General features: G+C 33.1%; 1 protein-coding gene and 1 long non-coding RNA gene across 10 annotated transcripts in view; one reads left to right on the top strand and one right to left on the bottom strand.

Annotated features, from left to right (window-relative positions):
• Positions 1–22,044, bottom strand: part of LOC145936648 (uncharacterized) — a 203,161-nt gene that overhangs the window by 20,935 nt on the left and 160,182 nt on the right. The gene's annotated exons all lie outside the window — the stretch shown is intronic.
• Positions 1–22,044, top strand: part of Kair1d (Kainate-type ionotropic glutamate receptor subunit 1D) — a 384,639-nt gene that overhangs the window by 347,925 nt on the left and 14,670 nt on the right. For 7 of the 9 annotated variants that reach the window (XM_083038994.1, XM_083038995.1, XM_083038998.1 and 4 more), the window contains 6 exons: positions 3,732–3,899; positions 12,205–12,225; positions 14,555–14,707; positions 19,113–19,334; positions 20,989–21,280; positions 21,859–21,997. In XM_083038994.1, coding sequence (XP_082895120.1) covers positions 3,732–3,899; positions 12,205–12,225; positions 14,555–14,707; positions 19,113–19,334; positions 20,989–21,280; positions 21,859–21,997 — 995 coding nt within the window. The remainder of the gene's footprint in view (positions 1–3,731; positions 3,900–12,204; positions 12,226–14,554; positions 14,708–19,112; positions 19,335–20,988; positions 21,281–21,858; positions 21,998–22,044) is intronic. The other 2 variants (XM_083039000.1, XM_083038999.1) reach the window with 1 other exon arrangement.

Genomic DNA, 22,044 nt, shown 5'->3' with positions numbered 1-22,044 from the left:
AAAAATTAGAGAATAGTCGAAAATAATTCTTATCGATCCATAATTGTCGCATCGAATAAATGCATAAATGTAACGGAATACAAATTAGATATTTAAAAGTCTGCTGTAAAATAACTGTGACGTATGATCGAACCAAATATAGTTGTTTACAACGCAGTAATACACATCTCTGCAATGCATGAACCATCTGTCAAACAGCTTCGACGATACTCTGTTCGCGTCCGCGAATATATATATTCGCACGCGCCGGCTGTTCCCGTTTCAAACAAGTTACGAGCGAAACGAAAATTTAATGACAGATCCCGCAGCAGCGCAGTGCGCAATATACCGTGTGAAAAGCAATATTCTTCCCGGATCTGCATCCATATTCCGCGGACGCGATGATAACATGCTGAGAATAAAGCCGGTCCCTTTGTTACTCGTTCCTCTGTTACTCCTGCAGGTGAACGAAAATCCGATATCGCGTATATTTACACGGCCCCCGTATCGAGACGAATAGGCGAAGAGAGGATACAGCAATCTGTTTTCCATCAACGTTATGGATGAAAAGTATCCGACAGATATTCATGCCGGCATCGCGCGACCATCGGATCGAGTTGCGATCGATCAATAGTCATTTATGCGTGATATATACGCATTCCTACGTGATGCGCGCACACATTCTTCCGTTTTGCAATTTTGAAAAACGTGTGTTAATAAAATGTCACAGGAGATGGGAGACACACAGGATGTTGCTGCTGCTGCGAATCGTCACGCTGGAAGAAGTTGCACCGGCACGTACAATAATAACATTCACGCCGTTGGTTGTGTGTCCTCACGGAAGAGTTCTTCAAATTTTCCCCTCCGTTACCCTCGTTTTACCAGCGCAAGTTATTCCTCCGACGACTATAACTAGTACATGCTGGTTTTCTTAAATTATGTATTAAATGTGTATCGATCAAAGAAGAAAATCAAATAAGTGAAGCAACGTAATGATTTTCCAAACAATAAGTTCTAAACTCATTAAAAATTAACAATTAAATGTACCTAAGTGTTTTACTCTGATTTTTCTCAAATTTGGCACAAATGTAGAACTATCAAAAATATTTTAAATTATTTTAATTACCTATTTTAATTATTTATATATTATATATATTTATTTATTTATCGCGCGCGTAATTATATTCGATTAAGTTAAACGAAATGAGAAAAATATATATACATATTTTAAAAACTCACAATTATAAACCTTACCCAAGTGTTACACTTCGAGACTTTTTTTATATTTTTATTCACCGAAAAATTCTTTTAGAGATTCCTTTTTAATTTCAAAAATATTGATACTTTATATGCAATAATTTTGTTAAGAAAAAATCAATTTTATACATATATTGGCATTTCACTTTATTAAATTATGTAAGTGTAATTATTGAACTAGTCTACCTAATAATCTTAGAATTAATGATACTTTCTAAATGCTTCTTTCCATGACCTTCGTATTCGTGTTGCCTCCCCGAAGATTGATAATCGCAACGATCGTTACAGGGATGGTAGAGAACAGAACGACATTAAAAAGAAGTTCGTAACTCAGTTCGCGTTATCTGGAACTATTGTGCGTTATTATACGTGACAAGCGCGATTTCGATATTGCAACGTGTCTCGAATCTCGAAGGAGGACAGACCGGATGTAGCCGCAGGCGAGATGATGATCGATCACCAACGAGGCGGTCAATCGATCCGCGTGACATCGGGAACGTGGATACGTCGCCAAGTGTGTCGATTCACTCGCGAAGACAGCAGATCGAGAATATCGGACTTATCCATCATGTTCCCGTATATGCGGGATAAAGGATAATAAATGGCCGCGGCGGCGCGATTCTCCGCGAGTATTCGAAAAGATGGGAACCGGGATGCGCCTTCGAGCTCTGCATGCGACTTTAAATCACGTCGGACCCACCAACGTCACTGATACAGATACCAGCCCGCATGAAGCAGATCCTTCTATGCTTGAGTTATCTTTATTCCCGCTGATAGCTACTGAATACATCACGAAGAATGCAAACTCATACATTCTTCATGTGTTGTCGATCGTAGCGAAAATAAATGACGATACATTGTATTCTATAATATATTAGAGTAATTCCGAAACAGAGATACACACGCGATGAGAGAGAGAGAGAGTGAGTGATCGATCTATTATACAATTTATCAAAACGGTATGAAACAATTATTGCGCATTAACTCTTACCGAAAGCGTTATTCCAATTCTGTAATATGTTTGCACCCATGGTAGTCATTTAATTTACTTTCGCAAGTTTGACATACACAAAGTATATTTCAACTTTACTCGTGTGCAGTCGGTTATTAATATTCTTTCAGTGCTAAATAATTTTGACGAATGAGTCGTGCATGCACAGAATATTCCACTGTCTGGCAGCGCTAAATACTTTTTAGATACCAACACGTTATGATTTCTTCATAAAATCAAATATATTGCGTTATATCTTATAAAAATAAAAAATAGCATTTATTAAATAAATGATTACATTATTTATTACGTGTCATATATTAATTTTAAAATTGTTTACCATTAATCAAGTACCGCGAGCGCTATGACGTGTATAAACATGCCCATAGCACCCGTGATACCCGCAACGAATTCAGCGAATATGTTTATCCAAATAATTGAAAAACAATGTATATATATATATGTATATATATATTTTTCTGCAAAATATGTCAAATTATATATAAGTAGTTTTCTGTTTCCCCAAATGTATTATACAATGATAAATTATTAATATCTATGGTCATATAATTTCACAAAAATATTTTAATAATAAATAATTATTAATAAATAGTCTTTAATAATAAATAATTTTTTAAAAGCAATATATAAGCGGATGCAGGCGCTCACAGTATATTACTTTCTGAATGTGTTATATGTCCACAGCACTGAAAGATTTATAACATAAATTATAAATTAAATATCAAAAGTAATAAGTATAATCTATCATAAAGATATATAAAATCAGAACAATATGAATGCTTTTTCTTCTAACAAATTAGACACAATTTTTGTATTGCAGAAACAACTGACAAATCTCTTATAGAAAATGTTTTGCAACAAAACATTAAACTCTCTTTGAAAATCACACAGAAAAAGAATCGCCCAGCTTTATTAAATTCGACATCTGTTAAAGTGATTAGGACCCTACGTAGTTTGAAACAAGTAAAATGTTATAACCATGAGAGGAAATTTTCTGGAAACATCTAACATCATGTTGGCTTTACCATGTGAATTGAGATTTATTTTACGTAATTAATCCACTGTAAACTGCAAAACAGAATTTCAGATAAAGATTTATTCCAAATAACTCTTTCTTACTTATTTCAAAATTTATTTCATAATTTTTATCATTCTTGCTTGGCGTTAAATCTTATTTTAATTAAAAAATGTAAAGACAATCATCAATTATTGTCATCAATTATTATTTATATTTTTTCTATAAGGCAACATTTATTAAAATATAATATTCGTGAAACTAATATTTACGTGATCAATAGAAATCTTCTATAGCCGAACTATAAATATTCCTATAAAATGTAATAATAATAAAAAAAAGAAGCTATAACACATTATGAAATGAATGTATGGTATAGCCAATATAAAATTCCACGATTTAGTACGGAAGTATGTGACTGATAATAGGAATTTATGTCACGACTGATTGAAATTCTCCTCCTTTCAGGACTTGCATACCGTCGACTTAGAAGAATTCAGACACGGCGGGACCAATATCACTGCCTTTCGATTAGTGGACCCGGAGAAGCCGGAAATCCAGAAGGTAATCCAGGACTGGATCTACGGTGAGAAGCGCTATAATCGCGAGCTCGATATGGGACAGAACAGCAACAAGGTAAGGTGCATCTCGCGGAGGAGTTATAGTAACAGTAGTAACCAGGAATGGATCGCCCTGCCGTATTACACTGGCTATATTGAAGTCGTTTATTTCGCCGATGCCGATATTTCGCTCTCAAAGTTCTCTTCGAGCATAAAGTATAAATAATATGTGGCGCGTAAGATATACGGCGGCGTCCCAGAGTGTAAACATAGAACGTTATGTATGCAAATGTAAAGATCGTTCTACGACAAAATATGTTTCCGTCCTTAAAGCGGCCGCGTGTCTCACGTAATAACACTCTAATTTCGCATTTTTCGCGCAAGCCTGTCTGACAACCGCATTGATCTACTTCTCGGTTCTTTCGTTCGTAAGACTTAGCGGAAGCCAGCTCGCGTTCTTTGACGTGGCCGGGAATAAGTACGTAAGCGTAATAATTGAATAATGTCCTATATTCGAAACTTGACTTGTCGCGGAGAAATTAAATTTTTCCACAGCAAATACTATTTTTCATAAAAATGCAAATATCGTAAAAAAATCGAGCTGTGACTATCGAATCTCGTTTTCGATTTCGTTCATTATCAGTCAAACTTATAATAGTGTCGACTATTTGCAACGATATATGTAATGCGAAAAGAGATCGAATCTTCATAAATAAAAATAAACAGCGAGTACTAGAAATTAAAATACTAGATAATTGTGTCTGCCAAAATAATCGCAATTCTCGGATAATTAATAATTAAAAATAGAATGATATTTGTAATCTATAACATATGTGTAAAACATTTTATATATTAAATAATTTGAAATATGTGGCCTGAGATTTCAATTTATAAATCTATTAAACAAGAGGAAATACATATATCATACATATAGATTAAATCCGATCAAATTTTCGATACGAATAAATTAATTTCAAATTTGCCAAAAAGCTTATTTGAGATAATATGTTTCTGGTATATTCTGTATATTTACTATGGAATTATATAACCATTAAGAATACATAGATATGGATTTATATGGATATAGCTATTCTCTTTGTACATATTTCATGTACCGAAATCAAATCTAATTACAATCAAACTATTTAAATCTGAGAACAATAAAATTTCTAAAAATTTTCGAGTGCCTACTTGGAGAGCTTTTTTTATTTTCAAATTAGGATTTATAATAAGAATAGAAAAAAAATTACCAACCAATTATATATATTTACAGACCATAAACTTAAAATTCTACAGCATACATGTAAAAAAATCATTGTAATTATTTATATGGAAAATGTTATACCTAATATCTTTTATATAGATATAAATTATATCTATATTTAACATAAAAAATCTACCTAAGTATTATTGTAGAACAAAAAACTTTATATTTTTTCTGACGATTTAATAATGAGCAATAAAAATAAGAGAGAGAGAGAGATAATACTACATTAATACGCACCGAAAGTAAAACATATAATGCACAAAGAGAGCATTCATAATATTATACTACGCAAATCATATCCGCAATGTAATATTATACTATGCGATTCATATCCGTAATGAAATATTAATATGAATATCGAAATTATATAAACAAATTGTCTCTAATTTTACATATTCTCGATTCGTAAAATCATGAACGTAAACACATTTCTGGTTTTATAATCTTGAATTTGTAAAGATCAGGTCAGGCAGAATGTAATAGTCCATGCGTAAACACGATTTCCGCGTTATTCATAGATGCGGTTTGTATACTACTTTTTTTACTTTTTGTAAGCCGATTTCAAGTACAATCCGTACGAGAACGTCGCGCGAATTCGTAGCGCAGGGAATTACGTGTACAGTTTACCTACTTCCACTGAACACATATTCTGTACATGTAACGGCGTAATGAAACGGCGGCAAATTAATCGGTACATAGGTATATACACGTGTACATGAGAAAGTACACGTGAGTTTCGCAGAGACTTCCATTAGGTGTCGACATTTTATTGGACGTATCGATTAAGTCGATATACAGACGTGGCGTATAGCGTTAACATGAGACTTAGCGCCCGTTTCCTCTAAAAGATTTTCATAAAAGCAGTTAAAAATTGTTTATAATATAAATAAGTAATATCTAAAATAAACGTTCTAAAAAAACGTTGCTTGAAATTGAACTTTTCTTTTTTTTTGTGCTAAAAGATTTATTATTATTATTATCATCATCACAATACTAATATCTTAATTTCTCTCTACTAAATTGATAATATTTAAAAATTCATCTTCAATATAATATACACGCGCACGCGTGCATTACTATAGCTAGAAATTTATTTGTATTAAATGATACTCATTAAATTAGAAATAAATCGATTTAAAGACAAATTGTATGTTTGTCGCCCAACGATTCGTTAATTGTCCTGCATTTCCACAATTAATGGCGTGATTATATAATTATTAGAGAATGGCGTAATTGTATAATTATTAGAGAATGACGATTATTCATGATATCTCGAGAAGTATAATAATAGTAATCTCAGCTTCTTTATTTTCATTCATCCATCAAGATTTCCAAGATTATTGCCCCTTATTCTTGTCATTGTTCCATTTATATTCGAAGTCTGTAATTCTATCGCTTAGTGATGTTTTTATTACGTTCGTTTAGTATATTTTACATGCATTATGTTATCCGAAAAAATAACAATTCACAATAATATTCACAAAAATATGCTTCTTTACAAACAAATAAGCTTACATTAAATATTTCAAGAAAAAAAAATTTTTTTTGCTAATTTCTCTCTCATGTTCATATTTTGCTTTATAGTCTGCTAATTAAACTTCTGCTTATTAAACTTATACTGTATTAGTTCTATTTTAAACTTAAATAAGGTAACAACTTCTTGTGTAATGCATGATGATAATTTCTTGTATAATAAATAATGCTCTTGTATCAGAATATGTTCCCTTATAATTTCACGAGTGTAATCTGATCGCACAAAATCGGAATTACGAAACTCCTATATAACGCGATGCTCTTCTAATAATACAAATTCATACAACGCGGTAAAAAAAAATGCGATGAATCTCATGTAGCACATAAATCATTCCCATATATCTCGCGTTAAATAAATTTCAAATTTTGTTTCTTTTATAATAAACAACATATTTTCGAATATTGTACAATCCATGAATATCGTATATAACGAGTGGGATCACATATAACGCGGAACGAATATATCCTCCGCGTTATACATTAAAAAATTTTAAGAGTAAAATCCCTCTTGAATCTCTTCCAGAATGAACTATCACCGCATCATAAAAAGAAACAAATACCGAAACGCCAATTCGCGAAAAGCGAATTATATCGTCCGTCGCATCTGGCACGGCATCAACTGCAGAAAAGTTGAGGAGCGCGAATCCGTACGTTCGGCTATTTCGACGGAAGCAACATCTGGAGCGTCCAGCGCGTCCGGGCCCTTAAAAAGGCCAATTTGCCCCGACACGGTTGCACGTTCGCGCAAACTTTCCAACAACTTTTTGCCGATGTTCTGCGGTATACGCGTAGCTGCAGCATCCTGTACGAGAATGTGACAGATCTCCTGCATCGTTCGTTGCAATACCGACATTATTCCGCAAAAGATGCTCTCTCACGTCGTTTACCTTTTTCGCGCGAAAGTCGAAACATGATTCAAACACACTAATATTTACTCTTCTGCCAAAGCGCTCTCAAAAATAGTGATTATTTTTGTAGCAGTTTATTCTTATTTGCAATTTTATCTTTTAATAATATTGTTTATACGTCTATAAACTGTTTTGTAATATTTCGTGAAAGAAAGAGAAAGAGAGAAAAATGATGTTTTTTTTATAAATTTTTACAGATTTTATTTTAAACATTACATTATACTAGCTTCAATACACACGCTAATCTGTTTGTAGCGTGTATTTATGTCTCTATAGACGATTATGTTTATGTCTCTATAGATAGTGACACATCGGCATCATAAGATAAAACAGCAGATTTATGAAGCTATAAAAACGTAGTCATAAAACGTATTAAGCGTTGCGTTTTTACAATGTATAGGTTTATATAGAAAATATAGCAAAAAAATAAATGTTAATGTATTGGATAATATGGTAAATTTTGTGAAAATGTCGATCTTATTTATATTATACAACTTTTAAGTTTATATTACACAACTTTTAAAGTTTAACATGACATATAATAATTAATACAATTCCATGTGGATTTCTATTAAAATTAAGTAATCTAACTTAAAATGCTTGAAATAATTTGCACAAGATAGAAGATATTAATATATTTAAAAAATGTAGATATATTAAAAAGAAATATTACATTAGAACAGGATTTTTAAGCAGAAACGCAAATGCATATGATATACAAATAATATAAATAACATAAATTTAATAAAATTCAATTTATCTTATAAAATAAGATAACTAATTGCAATCCCCGACGAAATAGCTTCAGATATTTTAAGAACACCGTAAATTATCCATCTTTTTTCATCTTCTTCTCTTTATAATTTCAGAGTAGTTCCATTTTTCTTTTTTTTTTTAAAGCACCCTCGCCTGTTTGATCTGTGACCCGTTCATAACACGGAGAAAATGACTTCTCGTATCATGCGCATGCGGCAAATGTATATATATATATAGACATATATAGAAGACGACTTATTACATTTTCCCAAACACTATTATATTGATATAGTCACGCCCTGACCTGATAATAATAAATAAAAAAATATTATTTTTACTTTCATCTTTAAAACTTTTCTCACCCTGCTCCTTTCTCTCTCTATCTCTCACTCTCTCTTTTTTTATTTGTATTGATCCTTTAATCCTTAGACTACCTTAATAACTTGTTTTTAAGTTATTAATTCACTAATATATAGAATAATATATTATGTCCTTTTCTAAAAAAGATATATAAGGTCGATACTCGCATATATCGAAATTTATTGTTGTCGCTTTTCCGCTTCATTGGCTGTCAAGATTCGCGTTGTGCGTTATATTCGTAGCATCGAGAGGCTGTCATTGCGAGAGTTAGCAGTTTGGCAGTTTGTTCAAAATAAAATTAAATAAAATAATAATATTAGTTTTAAATAATATGTTATAATATCTTAAACTCGATTAATATTTTTGACAGTTATCAGCTGATTTCTGTCAAAAAATATTAATCACGGATAAAGTATTATAACATATTATTTCAAATATATTATTTTATTTAATTTTATTTTGAACAAACTGTTAAACTACTAACCCTCGCGATGACAGCCTTTTGATGCTACGAATATAACGCACAATCGCGAATCGAAACAGTCAATCAGCATCGCGGAAAACATGCAACAATACTTGCGAGAATCGATTTAATTTTTTTAGAAAAAGATGGTATAATATTTTAAATTTGATTAATATTTTCGACAATTATCAGCTGATTTTTGTCAAAAATATATTAATCGCAAATAAGATATTATAACATATTATTTAAAACATTATAACAATATAACATTATAATAATATACATCATAACATTATAACATATTTTAATATTTTCAACATATTATATACACCCCCATTATCGTTATAAAAATGTTATAAAATAAACAATTTCTCACTCACCGATACGTACAATAGAAATAATATAACATGTTTTAAATAATATGTTATAATTTATAATACTTTAAACTCAATTAATATTTTTGACAGTTATTACTATTTTAATTTTTTAACATATTATTATTTAAAAATTTAATTAGCAAATTAATGCTTTAATCAACTAATTTCTATGAAAAAATATTAATCGAGTTTAAACAAACATTATATTATTTTCTGAAAGATATCATTTTTTTAACATAAAACCGAAGAATGGCGCACATTTGTGTTGTTCTAGTGTTTGAAAAATTATTTGTTTGCATAAAATGTACTAAATTTATTCTATATATTCTTTAATCACACGTATTTACGATGAAAAAATAATTGCATAAAATTGCTTTTTAGGAACGTGTTTGTAAATATTTTATTTTTCACCGCGTGAAAAAAAAAGCAGACGGATAGAATTTGCGGTGGTTTTTTCTCGTAGCGAGGAGAGACAGTCAATAGTTCACGAAAGATATATCATCGTGACGATAGATAGCCCGTCTTCACTTACTCGCTTCAGCGAGAAGAGGACAATGAAATGCCGGCACAAAGAAACACTCGGTCTCTTGTAAAATCTTACGAAATAAAAGTTATAAAATCGTCAATTGAAAGCCGCGCGAAGTGAATTGCGCCAAAGACTGCGGCGCGCTATCCATTCGTGGCACGCAAAGAAACATCAGTAATAAAAACTTTCTCAATTCGCCAGTTTCATCAAGCACAGTGTCGCAGCTTTACGCGAGGCGCCGACTATTAGACTTACCACTACTACTATCTCAAAAAATCAGAAACCTCGCGGTACAATAAAAAGAAAGGAACAAGCGAACTTCTTGAATCAGAATTCAAATTCTTAAGTAAGACCGTACTTTCTCATGCTCGACATCTAATGAAGAAAACTTACCAGACATTTAAAGTTATAGACCTTTAATATTTCGCTGATAATAAGTATACATTTGTCGACTCTGCGCATTATTTCATTGTTATGTCATCATACCATTATTATATCTAAAACTTGATAACAATATGATAAATTTATTTCTTGTACTTTAGTTATATTCATTAGAAAATATTTGAGTCATGGAATAATTAATCGATTATTTTTCTATACAAATAAAATTGAATTGAAAGAAATATGCTTAATTGATTTAATCTTTTTTTGTTCAGAGTCTTGAATTTTTATTCTTTGAAACAAAATTTAACATTTAAATTTTATAAAAGTATACAGTGATTCGCAAGTTGTAGAAGGATTAGAATAAATCAGACCATTTACTCAGTAATTTGAGAGTGAACCCAAATGAACAAGGCAATTTTGTTTTTCTTTATATACGATTGCGAGAACATTTTCCGTCAAGATTTGTCTTTATAGAATGAATCCCTTTAAGATCGTGCAATCGACAGAAAACCTCCATCTCTGGATAAGCTGTTGTATTCATGGGAAATTTATCAGTAAAGGGCAAATTCTAGGGCGTTTCCACCCTCAAGCCGACACGAGGCTGGTTACCACGAGGGTGAATTATCCGAGCGGCACAATGGCCGCTAGGTCTGCACGGTTGTAAGAACATCTCGTGCTTTCAATTCTTCAAGAAAGCATTTCGCAATTTTATTATATCCTTCCGAATATCCTCTCCATTCAATCGTACTCGGGCATTTTATCGCTTTTGTGAAAACTATGATGATTTACTTACTGATAACTAAAACTTGTATTTTAAAACTATTGGATTAATAGTTATCTTTTTTTTAAGATTTTAATGGACTCTTTGAATTAATGTGTGATTTAATAATGATATATTCCCATCCCCTTTTTTTCATCTAAAATTATTTCATCGAAAATTTGTTTCATCGAAAAATATTTTACTCGTTGTAATTTATTTCAAAAGAGACCGAAATTGGATGTAGATGAAAATGATATCAGTTTATATGATTAATCTATTTTGGAAAAGCAAATTGTCATTGGAGGATTATATACATTTTCTCAATTGACTCTTAACTGGCAATACATGTACACATCACTAATTTAATAGTATGCTACGTGTGTAATCAAAGGATATAGACGAAACATTAAATAGGCATCATTGAATCAATTGAGAGATGACTCAGCCCCATTGAATCCGCGTCTCTGCCGCGTCGCGACGCTGTCATTCAAAATTTAATAGCAACGCTACGTAGCCGCGTTGTCGCATAACGAACAATCACGTTTGGCCAAATTCCGTAACGGGGGATATGTCTATCGTTCGGGAGAATGTCGACAATCCTATTACGAGCGCGTCAAAGTCAGGCTAATTAACTCAATCGCGTATTCAAAGCCGACGACAAACAAACGGACAGTATATTGATTTGATTATAGATGGGATATACATATGTGTAGCGAATGTAGGATCGTTAGAATAGAAGTAGCGAGTTATTCAAGGCTTGTACGTAAATTGCGAGTTATTTTGCGACATCGTTCATTAGACTTAAACTGATATCCTACTAGTTAGCAATTATATTCATATTTTCAACTTTCTGTAAATAATTAAAGGATTATTCCATTCTAAAATTGTTGCTTTCTATTATTCAATTAATACACGCCATTTTACTTTTTACATCTTTAATTTTACTTTTTATATCTATAATAAAGTATATTTTTTTTAAACCTTCCATACAAATATTTTATAAATTAAATATTAAATTGTGGTTTTTTTCACGCACGCATGGAACAGAATAATCTCACAACTATAAAGGTAAGTTAAACACGCACGTTCGTTATAAATAGATAAAATAATATTAGTCATAACGCGGTTATAACGGTTGTTAAAGTTTATTGAATATAACGTGTCCTGAAATAATATATTCTCAAATTTCTGTGAGATTTGTAACAAAAAACATTGACATTAATAATTGCGTCTACCATATACAAATTTCACAATGACAAAAACTGATTGATTATGTGAATTCTATCGGTATGGAATATGAATTAAAATGATTGGAATTATTTTTATATTTGTAATTGATTATTTATGAATAAATTATCGGCAAAATACAAGGATGCTCAATCAGTAAATCCAACCGATTCGACCGTAATTACCAAAAGCTACATAGTTATATTAAATTATACGTTCATTGTGTTATTGGGTGCGTGTGTAATACATTACTTATCAAGAAAATTAATTTTGCACGAATTTTATATTATGAAAAATTAATTAGATTCTAAGATATTTGATAAAAAAGAAAACTAATCAATGCGAATGCAAATTTAAATTTAATTGCATTCTTTTTAAACAAAAGAAGACTTGAGAAAACTATGGAACTATTTACGATTCCGATTGTAACCGCATTCCAAATGAATTTTTCACTTGTTCATGAAGTAGCAAAAACCTAGCAGAACCCGTTTTAGATGCCATTTAAATTTCTTTGATAAAACTAACAAAAAACAAAATTATTTTAATAAAAAATCTGTCCGAATAGTTAATGACAGTTCACCACAGACAGATGACATAAGAAATAAAATTCTACCGATCATTAGGCATAAATATTCGGAATATTGATATCCTTTAATATACAATTTCAAGATAATTCGTGTATTCGATTCTCTTTTTCTTTCGCAAATGATATAGGAGTAATAAATAAAGTTAGGGAAAAGTATCGCTTTCTCATAGAACTTCTATTTGTCCGAAACTTTGGCGTATCTATAGTATAAGGCTATCACCCTACGGTCCCTTTGTATTGGAAAACATGTGAATTGTATACATTGACTTGTCCCTCCGTAAATACGCTTTCCGGACGAGGCCTCGTAAAATCCGGTAAGGATATTGGTTGTCCCGAATATATCGGAAGGAATGTACAGCCACGGCGCGATATCTAAGGTGATACCGCTTTTACAGCGACAGTATCGCGGGGATGCCGTGCGCGCGAGTTACGAAATATAAATGTCGAGGAAACAGAGGCGCCAATTTGCCGTGAAATCCTCTCAGGAGCCGAGATTTTCGTCCTTTCGTTCCCCCGCATGCATTGGCGCGGAAACGGGAGTTCCCCGTCGGATCTCCACCTACAAATACGATTCCTCTTGTGGAACGGCAGATTTGGGATCTAGCCTTTCCATTCTTTGTCGCGTTCTTTGATAATTTCAATATCGTCAGCGTAGAATTGCGATTTCGCTTGAGATAGTCTGGAAATCGACGACATAAAATATTTCTCTCTGATATCGAACACTTTGGTAATGTCGCATACCTTGATTCTTCTCTAATATATAAAATGTTTCAAAAATGTATAATAATAATAGATAATATACGATAATCAAAATCAAACGATTGTATAATGCATTTTGTTCAACCAATTGATATAATGATAAATATGTCAAATTCCAAACAAGCTCATACACAGAAAATATTAAGCCTTAAATTATAATATCATTTTCTTTTATCCGAAAGTCTAAAATCTTATTATTATTTTCTAGAATATCCAGCATATACACGCTCTGTATACAAAATATGTAAAGCGACATGATCATAAGAAATATCAATTACAAAAGAATATATTATAGTTAGAGAAAAGATTATGCGATTAAAATAAGTTTTCTCTAGACGGTAAGAGGCTGCACATTTTCGGCTTTCGTTTCGCAATTCGTTTCAACTCGCTGCGACTCTTCACGACCAGAGATATAGCGATCTCACAGATAAAAGCACGCTATCACACCGGGCGGGCAAGTCTCATGACAACGAACAGCTGATCCATTCACGTGTCACGTGACTCCGTTCACATGACTGAGCTGTACTACGCGAGTAGTAACCGCGATCTGTTTCCACTGTTCTCGTCCCGTGCCCATTCATGACTATTCATTCATTAATCAAGCACGTGCGCTTGATTTTTAATTTTACAGTCGGCGACAAACTCGTGAAAAATCGATTTAATGACGGATCTTTAGAATTCTCAATTGCAATCTTGTAAACTGTTCAATATAAATATTTTCCTGCATCTAAAATATTTCACTACTTTGTTACTTTGCGTGAAATATCTTGTACAAAACGCATCTCTCTCGTTGATGACGCTTTGTCATATGTCTGCGATTCACAGACCGAAACATCCTTGCTGTACGATGCCGTCCATCTCTTCGCCAAGGCATTGCACGATCTCGACACGTCTCAGCAAATCGATATCAAGCCATTATCCTGCGAGTCAACCGACACCTGGCCTCACGGATATTCACTCATTAACTACATGAAGATCGTAAGTATTAATTAAAGTGAATCAATAACATTTCTTCGTAGTTTGGAAATACAAAAATATTATATGCATTTTGAAACAGTATATAACATATACTGTTCTTCTCAATTTTATGTTATGTATTATGTAAAATGTAATATCAAGTTATTTTACTACAAACGCTAGAAAATCTCGGATTCTCATGTACTTATCTAATTTCTTAAAATGCATTTCTTGACTTTTTAGATGAAAAAGATCTGTCTTCACTATTATTAATTAATATTTTCTCACTGTATATTTTAACATTTATATGAGCAATATAATTCTTATATTACGTATATTTTAAATGCATAATTTTCATATTAATTAAATAAAGTGAATATAAAATGAGCCAATTATATTCTAGCACTAAAGACAACATACTAATGCAGACAGTGCAAAGACAGATTTCATGGCGACATCTAATTAATTATATTAATTAAATAGATTTAGAGGTAACAAGTAAGGTGTTTCGAATTTGCGCGATCCTTTCAAATTTCCATAATTCAAATATTATCGCTCTATCAATCTCGTAAAACGCGCACTCATCGAACTTTGATGATATAAAAACAATGTTCGTGCATTGGCAACTATCTTCCGCATGATTAGTATACGCTTGTATTATCTAACGCAGAAGCAGGTTATCGCGAATGTACTGCACTAGGGAGAAATTAATTTTGCAAAATTATGGGCTTCGTCGATCGATCGCACCGACAACGTAATAAGCCATTATAACGATATGCTTAATCCGATCTATTCGCTTCGCTCGCCTTCCGCGAGATCTGCGCATCGCTCATTAACAAGCATCATGAGTCTTGTCATGTATGTACATCACGTGCAATGCACCATAGGTCCGTCATTCCGCAACGCATAAATCATATGTATATGTATATATATATATATATATATATATATATATATATATCGGCTCTCATTTTTCTCTTCTTACTTCTTGTAACATCTCAATAAGAGATTACATTTCACAAATATGACATTACTTAATGAAAGTTTACACTTTCTAAAAATTTATAAATTTCTTTCTAGACTTGTTCGATATTTATACACAGATACATATAATATATAATATAATATATTAAATTGATCAATTTTATAAAGCCTATATTTAAGAACCTAAATACGAGAATTAACAGTATTATTAATTTCGCTAATAAATATCAACTATATCACTTTGGCACAGTTCGCTTGTGCACACAAGCAACTAATGAAACAATGAAAGCTAGATTAAACTCATTAATTTAATATCAATGCAGATTTTGCGGATTTTCCGGATGGTTCTTAATACAAGAAGCAAGATGCATGACACATATACAAAAAAGCGTGCAAAGATAAAGAGAAAAAAAATTGATAAATATATGTGACACTAGCGCGAGATGCAGGAAATCACGCGAAACCCGGACGCATTGACTTTCCACGATCCGCACGATTGTTCTCGCAGAACAATAGAAAGTTACTCCAGTTTAAACGAAGCTGTCGCGCGCGCTGACAAATTGTCGTTCGCGGTTTTACCCCGGTGCATCTCTGATGCAAAGGCCTGCACAGACCCAGTATGTATGCTGCACAATGTATGAATTGGCGCGCGATATTCAGGCCAAATACGTGCAATAAAGTTCCTAATCAATACGAGTAGCTTCCACGAAGATTCATCCTTTCGAACGATTTGTTTGAAAAGATGATAATTATTAAGAAAAATTTCATTCTTTATGCTGATATAAATCTCATCTCCAAAAAATTAATAGAGAGCTTAATTTAAAATTGATTTAGCAAATTTATAAATAGTATATATATATATAATAAAAAAATTAATTCAATACCTTTCAAGACAGTAATCATAAGAAACATTGAAAATATATATTCGGTTGTATTTTAAAGAGGAAAAATAAATTTGAAAATATTTTCTTATTGAATAAAATAATGTATGCAAAAGATAATCTGCAGAAGAAGTGCTACAGGATTATATCTAACATTGCCTTTTAGTGACGATCTGTTTATTCGTAACAGCGAATGCGCTGTCACGGCATGCTCCAGCTGCTTAACGCCGAAATCGACGCACGCAGGATATGGTAACGCATTGCATCAGCACCGTATATACGAGTTGCCGTGAATATAAATATTGCATTGCATGCAGGATACGAGGCAACCTGCCTCGTCATTCGCCGTGTCGAAATTGACAAGTATCAGAAGATATGTTCTCCGCGCGGAGGCGACTCTCATATGCAGCCGTGACTGCGTACATGTCACGAAGGAGCGAAACCTGTCATACAGGACGGGCTGAACGCCCTGACAAGGATCAGCAAAAATTGATGTCGATGAATCAAGCCTGCGCGTGTAATTTTGATGAACCTGTGACTAAATCCGAATTATTATACGCGCTACGCACGACCGTTCCAAATTACATGTGACGTTTCTAGTTTTTTTTTTTTTAATAAAAAAAAGAGACATACTTCAATCGTGAAAATATCGTTTTGAGAAAAGAATTTTCTTTCTTATCTAAAAATAAAATTATATCTAATATGCTACAATATAATATAAATGCTTAATAATTACAGCAATTTTTTTGAATTATAAGGACGAGAGAGATGAGACAATACACAAAAAAAAAAAAATACTTATATAAATAATTTATTATGTCCGCACGAATAATTTCTCGGCTATGAACAATACAATTATAAAGGCTTTCCTGAATATAAAAAAAAAAGTAAAAAAGAAGTATAAAAAATAGCAATAAGAGCCAGCGCAGTAAGTAGGGCGCATACATTTTATTGTAAATTTAAAATATGAGTCATAAATATAATTAGCATACATTTCGATTCCTTTTTGAGTCATCTTCAGAGAAGTTATAATCAGAAACGAAATAATTAACAGAGATTACATAAATATATTCACAGCACAGTAGGCGAATAAAAAAAATTGTTGTTAATATAAAAAATAATATTGAAATCTCTCACGTCATCAAGAGCATTAACGAGTTCAAAAGTATACCTTCAAATATCTTTGAGATATAACTTCCTAGTTGACAGGCCAGAAAGTAAGAGAAAAAAAGAATTAGCTGAGGCTTTGTTATACATATATGTCTTTTCATGCAGGAAATCAAGTTTTAAAGATACAAATTCTCGACTATGACATCGTTTTCGTTTGAGAAAACGCGCTCTCATAAACTGTGATAGAAACTTCTCTACCATAACCGGCTATATCATAGAATAATAGCTTTCTCAAACAAAGATTTCGCGACAAGCGATGCAACTTACCAATTCGCATTACATTATATCGCCGACAGTTTCTTACAGCAAACAAATTGTCCTATATTCGTTTGGATGAAAATTGGTGGATCGACGTTCGTCGAGCGTCATAATCGTCAACCAGGACGGTTTACTTTTTCCGAGGATTACATCATAAATCGTCGGTAGCTGTATTAATCCTCGCACGTCAGGACTGAATTTAATTTCGCAATATTCATGAACCAGTAATTACAAGCAGTCGCCGAGAATTTTGTCCGCAATTATACCGCGTCGTTTTACGAATATACATACATATATACAATGTACTTGCGGGAAAGGAAGATAGGAAGGTTCGGTTATCATGCGGAGCGTTAATTACTCGCGAATCGTTCTCTTTACAAATGTCGCGACGAAATTTCCGTCTCAAAATGTTGCCGCATATTAATGCGTTTTCTGCGTCTCAATGTAATTGTGAACTATAACACCCGACATATACTGCCGCCAGGCACTCGTTCGGCGGCTTTACAAGCGGCAAATGTTTTGACAAACCCTACGTACGTATACGTAATGCACCGCGAATCTCGTCGTACTCCAGTTTACATAGAGAGAGAGAGAGAGAGAGTCTGGTGGTTCTCAAATTTTCTCTGTTCAAGAAATCACAGTACGTCGAGTGTTTATTTTGGCACCTACATATATGCACCGTGTATACATAGCACAATTTATATGAAACAAAATCATTAATAATTTTTCCTCCGACAGCAATAATAAAAACATTTAAAATACGAAATCAAAGATTTACGTTAGCAAAATTTATGTGATGATTTTTGAGAACTACTGATTTACGCACATTGCGTGTATGTATATACATATAAAATTATATAAAACTGTTATTAGCCGTATATTGGTTTACTCGCGTATTAAATAGCATGTCGAGATATTTAATGCGCATAAATATAATCTAAGCTGTCAACAATTTTAACATTACGTATTTACAAATATGATATTAATATTCGGATATAATCTCGTGAGATTACAAATATTATTTAATAATAATTAGCAACAAGATTTAGCATATTTACGAATATAACTTAATATGTATTTATTCTACAATATATATATTAACTGTTAAATATATTTTCTACACTACATTTTAGGTGGAAATGACGGGGCTCACAGGTATTATCAAGTTCGATCATCAGGGTTTTCGCTCCGACTTTGTCCTAGACATCATCGAACTGAATAGCAAAGAGGGATTGAAGAAAATCGGTACTTGGAACAGTACCAAGGGTATCAACTTCACGAGGAGTTATGGCGACGTTTACACTCAAATCGTTGAAAACTTGCAAAATAAGACTTTCATCGTGACGACCATACTGGTGAGTAATGTTTCCAAAATCTCTACCAAAATCACTGCCAAACATATACATTGAATAAAACTTCCATCTTTGAAAACAGGAATACCTAAACTCATAGTTCTGTAAGTTTCGTAAAAGAGAAAGAAAGAGAAAGAATTGTGCACTATTTTATTCGAATGGAGTAAGAAAACCATACAATGCTTTTCTCTTTCTTTAATAAATTCGATATTATATTAATAACATATTTCACGTTTTCTATCTTAGAAAAATAGAAAAACACCTAATTAAGTACAAGATTTTAACTTATGAAAAAAGTAATAAAATTTAATATACACATTTTTACATATATAAAATCTCCACGTAAGAGAGATTTCTACAAAAAATTCTATATAAATTACTAAAATCTCTCTTATTTTATTTAAACAAGATAACTATTTAAACAAGATAGAAAACATTTATGCTAATTTTACAACAATATGCACGTGTAAAGCTTAAAGAAATCCTCTAGGAAAGAAAGAATTACTCAACCCGATGCATAAATTTTAAAAACTTTTTTGCTTTAGTTTAAAGTGAAGTAAAATAGCGAATTGTGTATTCCGGTATCGAAGGCGTCACGCCTGTTTGCGTCTGCAAAAATCGTTCGCGACAATCGCGCGGCGAACATCGTGAAAATCGTTGCTTTAATCGAAGGGCGAACAAAAACAGGAACGTCGTCGCATTTGAGCGGCAGTCACAGCAGGGCGGAAAATTTTTTTCTGTCCATTAGCGAAGAGAGTGTTCTGCGTGCTCGTTAGCTCTTCGCTTTCCTCTTTTTCCCCCGGAAAAGAAAGAAGATGAGAAGGACGGAAACACACCGTTGCCGGATACGCGTGGCTTAATTGAAGTTTTCACGGCGCGCTCGACTCGCATTACTTATTCTCGCGCTAATTGCGGCGACAAGTAATGTACTCGGTATAATGTATTAAGTACCTTGAAACTCGGTCGGGAAAGGGATGGCGGTACCAAGTTACCAATGGCAAAGCCGCACGGTAAGAAGTGAGATGTGTCTTACAAGAGTTATTCGCGTAAATAATCCGATGTTTCTTCAATCAATGTATCGGAGGCAAAATATCTACCGACAGAGTTACTTCTGTTCTTAATTATATGGGATTAATATATGGTTCGAAATTTTTTGAGTGCTTGCTGTGCAGATATACAATATACAAAAAATTAAAATTTATTCAATTCCATTAAGAAGGAAACATATATCTGTGTGCTAGCAGATTTGAGAATGTAAGAATTAATTAACAAATAGTGCGATTTTTAAATGCGATTACTAAATAAATATTGTAATTCAATAATCAGCTAGTAAATATTTTTGAAACTTTAATTATGTCAAGATATCTAAACGTGGAATTAAGTTCGACATTGTCTCACCTCTTATTTTTGAAAGATGGGGAGGAGATAGCTCGACAGGGTTACTACATATTATCTAGATATACTTTAATCTTGGTATTCATGGTATGAGCGTCGCCGAGATTACTTCTGCAGATATTATAACTCCACTCGCGAGCTCGAGAGCTTCGCTGTCGAGAGCTATCATCGATAAACTCGACTGCTCGTATCGGTAAACGCGCAGCATCCTTTCAGATGCATATGTGCAGCACACTGTTGACGGGAGCTCATTATCTCGCAGAGCGCGCCGTACTGCATGCGGAAGGACTCGAGTGAGAAGCTCGCCGGAAATGCGCAATTCGAAGGCTACAGCGTCGACTTGATTTACGAGATATCGCGGCTGCTTGGATTCAATTATACGTTCCGGCTTGTGCCGGACGGACGTTACGGGGGGTACAATAAGCAGACGAAGGAGTGGGACGGAATGATGAAGGAGCTGCTTGATCAGAAGGCCGATCTCGCGATCGCCGATCTCACCATCACGTACGATCGGGAACAGGCTGTCGACTTCACCACGCCGTTCATGCCTTTAGGTAAGAGTTAACGCTACGACGTCGTATGCAGTAAACATGCTGCTGCATTTCCATGACATCCATAAACATGTTATAAAGAGACATAAAAAAAATACGCTATCTCATATGTATGTGAATATAGTGCTGAATATTGTGTGAGGTAGTATTATAATATTTTTTATTGCCATTTTTATGGAACAATATGTTGTTTATTGGCAGTATTAGCAAAACTGGGAAAAAACGCACGCATTTTACCGCAAATATCTTAAAAAATATGTTTCCAATCATGTAATTGAAATGTTTCTACATAAGAAAATTGATGATTTAAGGTTGCATTTAAAAAAGTAATATAAAATGATAAAAATCTGAAGCATAATGCATACCACGAACAGTCTTTGTCTTGCATATCTCCGAAATAATTTAGCAAGCGCAATTTCGCGGGCCATTATATGCTTTCGTGAGCCGCATGTGGCCGTAAAGAACACTGAAATAAATCTTACGAGTAATTATACTCGGTCCACTGTGTCCACACATCAATGCATTCTCTACTTGTAATCTGCGCCGTGGCCGAGCATAAAACGAGAATTTTGAATTTTCAGGGATCAGCATACTTTACCGCAAACCCCTAAAGCAACCGCCGAATTTGTTCTCGTTCCTCAGCCCTCTTAGCCTCGACGTTTGGATCTACATGGCGACGGCTTATCTCGGGGTCTCCGTGCTCCTCTTTATACTAGCCAGGCAAGTGAAACCACTTTAAATTCCTCCGACATAATGTCGTGATACTA

The sequence above is a fragment of the Prenolepis imparis genome, unplaced genomic scaffold (assembly GCF_030444845.1).
Source record: "Prenolepis imparis isolate NDT839.2.m4 unplaced genomic scaffold, iyPreImpa1.0 SCAF_5, whole genome shotgun sequence".
NCBI lineage: Eukaryota > Metazoa > Arthropoda > Insecta > Hymenoptera > Formicidae > Prenolepis > Prenolepis imparis.
The sequence above is the reverse complement of the archived record's forward strand: the minus strand, read 5'-3'. Positions and strand labels throughout refer to the sequence as shown.